General features: G+C 27.8%; 1 protein-coding gene across 2 annotated transcripts; it reads left to right on the top strand.

Moving 5' to 3' along the window:
• The first annotated feature begins 1,570 nt into the window (after positions 1-1,570).
• LOC139424820 (zinc finger protein 271-like) lies at positions 1,571-8,460 on the top strand. Of its 2 annotated transcripts, none has more exons than XM_071181183.1 (2): positions 1,571-1,892; positions 2,953-8,460. In XM_071181183.1, exon 2 carries the CDS (start codon positions 3,744-3,746, stop codon positions 4,584-4,586), a length of 843 nt encoding a protein of 280 aa, XP_071037284.1. In that variant the 5' UTR covers positions 1,571-1,892; positions 2,953-3,743; the 3' UTR covers positions 4,587-8,460. The 2 variants fall into 2 exon arrangements, with proteins under 2 accessions (XP_071037284.1, XP_071037285.1); XM_071181184.1 differs by lacking the exon at positions 1,571-1,892 and adding an exon at positions 2,063-2,302.
• Positions 8,461-8,856: the final 396 nt, after the last annotated feature.

The following is an 8,856-nucleotide window of genomic DNA, read 5'->3' as shown; positions in this document are numbered from 1 at the left end:
AAAAAATGCAAATCTAAGATAGATCTTACTATTAATTGCATAACTTTTTTTGTAATACAGATATTGTAATACTGTATTTATTATTAAATTCTACATTAAATTACCTTCAATTTGATATATAAACGTTTGTATTTAAGTGAAAATTAATATACTCTACAAGCACACAAAGTTGAAAAACATGAAACTTTCAAAAAGTGTCCACACTTTTGGCCCCCACTGTATGTATAAAAATTCTTGTCGATTTTACTTAAAAATGTTGTAGTTCATTTACGTGCACTAGAGCTGCACAATGGACTATTGGCGACGATCTGGGAAACATCCTTGAGGATGATCCGAAGACATGCCATCACAATTTTGATCCTCTCCAGAGGGGTGTCATCCTAACTATTTGATTATGGCGTAATCTTCCATTAACTTTCCTATTGTATTCAAAGAGCTTAACCTAGAACAACTAAATGAAAGGGGGCAAAACATACACGTTGCCATCTAGGCAAGTGATGTTATGTTTTTAATGTAATATTTTTACGCTGAATCGAATGAAATCACACCAAAGTCGGAAGTCTAATAGCACTGGGAATTCTGACTCGTACATATTTATGCGTCTGGCATTGCTATCCAAGCAAGTGAGATATTGATTCTAATGTATTTTTTAAGTAATTTATCGGTACACTTTAGTTTATTAATAGTTTTGAGGATCTTGGTGCTAAGAAGTATATAACTAACTCTGAACTACAGATCTTTTATTGTTATTTTATAACAGTTGAACGCCATTCTCACTGAATACGGCTCACGCCTTTCTGATCACAGCAAAGAAAAATTAAGATTCTGATTGATGAGTTTCCGCGGAAAAACATTTTCCGATCCCATCAGGTTCTCAACGTGAACCACATTCAGTGAGAGCTCCTTTAGAATAGTTTTTTTGTTATTTCTCATTATCTAAAGTTGTTTTAGTTCATTTACGTCGCAGTAGAGCTGCACAATGAGCTATTGGCGACTGTCTGGGAAACATAGCTGAGGATGATCCGAAGACATACCATCACAAATTTGATCCTCTGTAGAGGGGATGGTAACCCGGCTTCTGTAGCCCGACGATCTGCACGAGAGGTCGAGCACTTTACGGTGGAACAGTTTAACGAGGACCAATACCGCGGACCCTACGCAGACTGATCCAAGTGGTCACCCACCCGCACATTGACCGTAGCCAGTGATGCTTGACTTCGGTGATCTGCTGGGAACCGTGTCTTAACGATCAGTTCATTGCGGGACCATTTATCTAAAGTCTTAATTCTCACTGTATGCAAATAATCCAGGGACTCGAATTCGGAAATGCAAGAAAAAATCTGTATTTATTGCATTAGTAATCACGTATGAATATTTGAAGATGCGATCCGGAATCCGTTTGGCGAGTTTTTCCTGGGAAATATTTTACACTAATCGGGTTCTCATTCGCACCGTCAAATTCGCAATTTTGTATGCAGTGTGAATGACCCTTAAGCATTATTCATGAATACGGGTCAATCACACTCTCTGCGATTTTTCGCATGTGAACCAGATTGATAAAAAAGATTGAATAAAGTGGTCAATCAGATTTTCATTCGCATTCGATAAAATCGCTTTTGTTAGATTCGTTCGTTAAAATGATGCAACCGGTTCGAACGAACGGATCGAACTTCAAGCTGAGAAGATTTGTAGATCTCACTTGTAGAGTGAAAGTAAACAAATAGTTGTTTTATAATTATTTGTTTACTCATATCATCAGATTTGTAAATGTGTAAAGTTATGACCATAGAGGAATCAAGTTGGCGTAATTTATGAAGCTTCTCTTCCTATTTAAACTTCTGTCAGGATGGATTGCAATTCTTGAGGATTTTAATTTTTTTTTGTGTAGATTGGTATGTTGAATGAACTTTTTGTACTGATTAATTATTGATTAACTCTGTTTTTAATTCGGTTGCTTCTTAAGTTAAAAAGAGTTTTGTTATTTGGGTTATTTTAACTTGCAATGTATAAAATTGTACAATTTTAAAAATCCTAATATTTTAAGTATACATTGTTGCGATACACGCACATTTAAGTTTTGCACAATGGCAGAAAAAGCAGATGTTGATACTGAACCAATAAGGAAATCAGAATGAACTGTTAAACTTGCAAATCGTAAAGAAATCTTTGATTTTAAAAGAAGGAATTAACGGAACTGTAACATAGCTTTTGACTTGTGCTTATTTAAAGTTTCTTCTTATGAAGTTCATAACCGTATCATCACAACTATTTTGCTGTCAAATAGAAGAATAATTCGAAAAATGTACTTTAAGGAAATGCTTTTTTTTTTGTTTCTTAAAAGGATAACTATTCCTTATTTTTCACAAATGAAGATAGAATATCTTTTCTTTTTCATGATATCTTTAATTATTGCTTGCTCTCTTATTTTTTTTTCAGGCATTTGTTTTTAAATTTTAAAAAAATTCTTAATTGAAAAATAATTTTTGTTCTAAAGGGCTCATAGTTATTATCTGCACAATGTTAATAGGTTGTATAATAGCATATGAAATAAAAATAATCTTATAGCATAAATAGTACCATGTTTTTTAAAAGTAGTTAATGGTTAAAATAATGTTGGTTATATTTTTAATGCATGATAAATAATATGAATCATAATTATAGTTGTAATTATAGTGCAAGTATTGTGCATGATTCAAACTAATAAACTGTCCTCATTGTCAGAAAAGAAATATCTCCTTGATTTTTATCAATATAGAAATATATAAGATTCTTTCAAATAATTAGAAAGGAACATGTCTCAAAATTTATTAATTGACAAAATTATATTTCATTTCAATGCTTCATATTACATTGCAAGTGTTTTTTGAAGGAAAAATGTATGCTCTTGTTGTATTACTTAATTTTAGTTTTGTGTTTTTGTATCATTTAACAGTTTATATGTTTCTTTCTTAGGTTTTAGTCAACATAATCTTCAGCTGCAATCTAAAGGTTAACAGAGGACATGTGAATATTTATTGAACTGCTAATTTTGTTTTCAATTTGTAAGCCTTAAACTTGCTTCTATTGACTTTCATGAAGATTTTGATTTTTAGTGCTGTATTTTAATCTACTCTTGATGCGAGCAGTTTTGGATGACTGTTACCAATAGCCAAAGCTAAATGATGGTAACTCAAATAAGATAGAGTGGTGCTTATTTTTCGAAAATCTGAAATTTTACAGTACACTGCAATTGTGATTAGTAACTGATCACTTTTTATATATATTTAATTATTTTATTGTTTGTTACTCAAAGAGAAGGAAATATTTTCTAATTGTTTTGAGGTCTTTAAAATTAATACTAGTTTAATTAGAGAATTTTAATTATCAATTTTGAGAATTCTGATTTGAAGATACTTTAGAACATTTTTTAATTAATGTTTTACCTTTTGAGAAATAATTTTTTTGTGTGTCTCATCTAAAATTGTTCATATTTGATACCAATTTATTTCTACATTTTACTTGTCTCATTATTTTCTGACATCTTAAAATATTTAATCAACTTTTAAGGAAAGTTTGTGCTTATGTTATGTATGCATAGCTAATGAATATTTGAAGAAAAAAAATTATACATATCATATGTCACTAAATTTCTTCATCTCCTGTTTATTTCCTAAAAATGTTGTTTATTTAAAGAGATTTACTGTTGTTGAAGGAGATATTTACATATATGAGATATATTTATAGCAAATCATTACTGTCATAGCATGTCTACTTATAGTTTTGTTGATAAACTTGTCAGAAAAAGTCACCATGCTATTCCTACTGGCGAAAAACCTTTTTCTTGCCCGGTATGTAACAAGAGTTATTCAGAGAAATATATTTTAAATCGTCACATGCATATTCATACTGGTGAAAAACCTTATTCTTGCATTGTATGTAGTAAAAGCTTTTCACAAAAAGGTCATTTAATTGAACACAGTGTTGTCCACACTGGTGAAAAACCTTTTTCTTGTGATGTATGTTTTAGGAGTTTTTCCCGAAAAAATAATTTAACTAAACACTACTTTCTTCATACTAGTGAAAAACCATTTTCATGTAATATATGTAATAAAAGTTTTTCAACTAAAAGTGCTGTTACTGAACATAGTAATGTTCATAGTGGTGAAAGACCATTTTCTTGTAATATATGCCAAAAAACTTTCCCTCGTAAAAGTCACTTAACTAGACACAGTTTTAGTCATTCTGACGAAAAACCTTACTCATGTGGCACTTGTAACAAGAGGTTTTCAACAAATGCACTTTTAAATAAACACAAGATTATCCATTCCGATGCAAAACCTTTTTCTTGTAGTATATGTGATAAAAGATTTTCAACAAATAGTGCTGTAACTAAACATAGCTTTGTCCATACAGGTGAAAAACCTTTTTCTTGTGGTATATGTAATAAGAGTTTTTCTCGAAATAGTCATTTAGTTAGACATAATTTGATTCATACAAAGCAAAAAAAACCTTTTCCATGTAATAAATGTAATAAGAGTTTTACAAAAAATAAAGCTCTAATTAAGCACAATCTTCTCCATCATAGTGAAAATCCATCTCCATCATAGTCTCGCAAATTTTGCAATTTGATTTCTCATGCCAATTATATATATATGTATATATATAAAATAAACTGAAATGAAAACTATTACTTATGACTTCTTGCGTGAATTTATGGTTTGAAAAAATTAATATATTTAAAGGAACACACCTTATTTATTGTAAGACATTTATAATCAACATTAAATTTTATATCCCCCCTTTTCCATGGAACTTGTGTATTCTTATCTAGATCCTTATAAGTGACATAATCTAGTAAAGATTGTTATAATGAGGCAATAATAAACTTTTTGTACTTAATTTTTCTATCCACCTAAACATTAGGTGGAATAACTTTTATTTCCTTACATTTAAATCTTGTTACTTTTAACATAAAAGTGCAATGAATTATTATTATTATTTTTTTTTGTTTTTTAAATTTGTTTAATATTGTTTATAATTCAGTATGCAGCCGATATCTCAAATTTTCCTTTACAATTTCATGCTTCATATTTAATTATGAGCTTGAAACTGTGAGATAGAAATATTTTATTTAAATCATCTCTATTTCAAAAGAATGGAAAACTAAATAAAATCCATCAAATATAGGCAAAATTAAGTAATAAAATAATAAATTAAATTTTTTTATTGATGATGAGTATTAAAAAACCTTTACTATTTTGAAACAGTAAAAAAAATTATATTTTTAAATTGTCTACTATAAGTATGTTATTGTTTTGCTTGCAATTTGAGAAATGACTTGTTAAAGTAAAAATTAAATTACGCATAATTTATTGTTTATCTTGTTAAAAATGTGCTCTAAAAATCTTCCTAAAATATTCCTGGGGTCGTACCCTGAACTGTAAGGAATCTGAATCCTCAAGAAATCAATTTTTTGACTCCATGAATTCTGGTTTCATTCTAGTAACTCAATTTCATCAGAAATTATTTTTCTATTTGCTGAGAAGTCAGAAGAAACTTGATTCTTTTAGGAATTATCATTAGAATAACGATGTTAAACCATTTTGCATCTGCATTTTTTTTTATAATTAAATAATTAAGGGTGTCAATATAAAAGAAAACACTAACAATTCTATTCTAATATTTAAGTGGTAAATTTTCTTATTAATTTTTTAGAGAAAGCGTTGATTCAATCGTGATCCATGAAGTAAGAAGAAGGAAGTTAATGTAATAATCAAATCAGAAAGAAAATACAAGATCAAAAATCGAAATTCTTAATCTAAATAAGACTGAAAGAAAAAACTAGTTATTTAAAAACAATTTATGAAGTTGTTGAAAGATTATGATGAATTGAGATTTAGAAATTTATTTAACAAAAGGTAAAAATTTCATTTTAGATATTATTGGACCTTAAATATTGAACTGTGCTTATAATAGAGGGATATTTAAGTTAGATTAAATATAATAGATTTTATTTATTTTATGTAGAGAGAATCTTATTAAAATAAATCTAAATTAACCCATTTCATTTGAAAGTGTCTTTATTGAAAGTTATTTGAAAAGTGTCTATGATAAAAGTAAAATTATATTTATGTTTGAATTAAGTAGATATTTTTTAGGAGAATATTTTTAGGAGAGTTTTTTTTTCCTTCATTTTTTTTTCAATATATAATTGTCCTTTGTTACAGAAAAATGTATTTATCTTCCTCGAGATCTTCATTTTAGAAGCTCGCACTAAACTTGATATCAAAAAAATGAATCAATCAAAAAAATCATAAGAGAGATTAGATGTTGTCAGATATAAATCTTAGTATTTGTGTTGAAATTTTTAAAAATATAAAACATTAAAGAGAGCAGAATGGTTTCTAATTTGAACTGTTACATGAAATAAAGTTATAGCTGTGTGTAGTTAACAAGTAAAATTACGTCTATTTTATTGTTTTTGATTGCACAATCACGTTACACATTGTGTATTTCTAAGATTAAATTTTTTTCAAGTGGAGTTGATTATTTTCCAATTACAGATAATCGTTCATTTCGTTATGATTAACCTATCAACAAAATATTCGTTCATAAAATAATAATTATGTATTTCACAATTTATTTATTTATTTTTGAAAAGTACTATTGACTTATTGGACTGAGCAGAGTTGACTTAAAAGAAAAACAATGATGGATGCAAGCGGCAAGCAACGATGAAGGTTTGTGATGAAGCCTAGTCAACTAAAAAAATTGTTAGAATGGTCTGCACAGTAATTTTTTTTTTTTTTAAATGTGTTCCATGGGTAAAATTGCTCTATGACTCACTGAAATAGAAACTATCAATCGTATAACCGAAGAAACTAAAAATAAGTAGTATTTAATAGTTTGGGTAACTGTATGTATGAGTTTGAATTTCATAAAAACAGCAATGTTTTTATATATTTATGCATCATTTTTTTAATAATTATAATTCGTTTGCTGTGGAAATATTATTTTTAGCTCTTTATTTTTTAACATTTAGTTTATTAGAAGTGATATAAAGTTAAATCTACCTCATGCTCTGTGTCATATTCCTACTTGTAAACCCGTAGTAGAAATTATAAAAATGACTTTCTTCAAAGAAATCTAAATAATTACTTTTTACATTTTAATATGTTGTTTACATCAAAATGTTTTTGATTGGGGCATATAACATTATAAAATTGAACAAAAAAACAATATTAAATTTAATTCCAAACGACTACAGATTTTCAGTAATTGAAAAAGAAAATAAAATATCTTGATCCCCTGATTTTTTCTTATTTATTTATTTTTGTAACATTGTAACACTTTTGTGTAACATTGTCTTCTTGAACCATCTTATTTTGTGAACAGTTATTCAAAACAAAAAGTAAATTTAAAATTTTGGAAGGCTGAACACAAATCTGAAACTTTGACTAATTAGAATAGTTAGTAAATTAGAATATATATCAACATTGTTTAAAAATATACCGTATGTTTTAGGGGGATATTATTCTGTTAACATAAAAGCACAGAAAGGTTTTCTTATTTAAATTTGGTTATTATAGTAGTTTTATTCTATGTAATAAATTTACGTAACGACATATTAAAAAATAACTATCTTTCTGAAACTAAGACTACTTTTCAAATGTGTTTCATTATTGTGCTTATAACTTTTCCTTAAAGAGCATCTAAAAAATATCCCAATTGATCGTTATTTATTTTCTGCATTTTACCTTAAAATCTATTTCTTGTGACTACATGCTACATAATAAAACCCTTTCATGATTTGTTAAATCTGAAACTCCCCTCGCTTTTTAACATCATATCTTAGGTCACAGCTAGAATGTCTTACTTCTTTAGAAACTGAATTTCTCGAACTTTATTCCTTAATATTCATGGTACTGTGTAAGGTAATCAAGGAATCTCAGATTCCAGTTTCTTTGAAGAAGGACAATTCCGATTCCCAAAGCTCGTGCTAGTGCCTCCGATTTAAAATAAAATTTATATATATACTTTTTTTTGGGGGGGGGGGGGGGACAAGNGTTGGACTAGTATAAATTTAGAAAAGTCTAGGTAAATAAAATATTTAATTTTTATAATTTGATTTTAACTAACAATAGAAAACTTATTTAACCGCAATTATAATACGAAATAATTTAAAATAAACTTATATAAACTAATATTTTGGAATATATTTTAAATCTTAATTCAGATAAATTTCAAACAGATTCTGTTTATTTTTGGTTTCTTCCATTTTGTTCCCCCATTTCTTCTGAATTTTTTCTGTATTTTCAAAAGAAATTGTTATTTTTCTCATTTTTGGAAGAATGCCTGACCCTAATTGTATATATATATATATAATGAATTGTATGTGTTATGAATTTTCATTTACAATGTTATTAATTAGTTCATGTTTGTAATTATTGTATCATATGTAATAAAAGTTGATCATCAAAATACCGTGTATGCCCTTGAACATGTTAGGAGGGGGAATGTATTATTATGATGTGAATTAAAGATTTTAAAAAATTTTTAAATAAAAGGATAGATAAAAAAAAATAAAACATAAATAAAGATATGTCCTTTGTCAATATTTTTTTAGAGGACTTAGAAAATCGTTTTTGCTTATTTCAATGTTTGTTACTCATCAACTCATTGTGTACAGTGCGCCAAAAGAAAAAAAAAAAAAGCGGACCTTCTTTAGTAATTTTTTATCTAATGATCGGATCTTCACGTTCTACGATTTATTCTATATGGTTCAAGGTAGCCAATTAAATATGCCAATTAATTAGTGCATACGATATTTCAAGTTACAAAATCAGACCCCAAAACGTACTTTCTCTGAATAAACAT

This window comes from Parasteatoda tepidariorum, chromosome 5 (genome assembly GCF_043381705.1).
Source record: "Parasteatoda tepidariorum isolate YZ-2023 chromosome 5, CAS_Ptep_4.0, whole genome shotgun sequence".
In the NCBI taxonomy this organism is placed as follows: Eukaryota; Metazoa; Arthropoda; class Arachnida; order Araneae; family Theridiidae; genus Parasteatoda; species Parasteatoda tepidariorum.
This window is presented reverse-complemented; position numbering and strand designations above follow the sequence as displayed.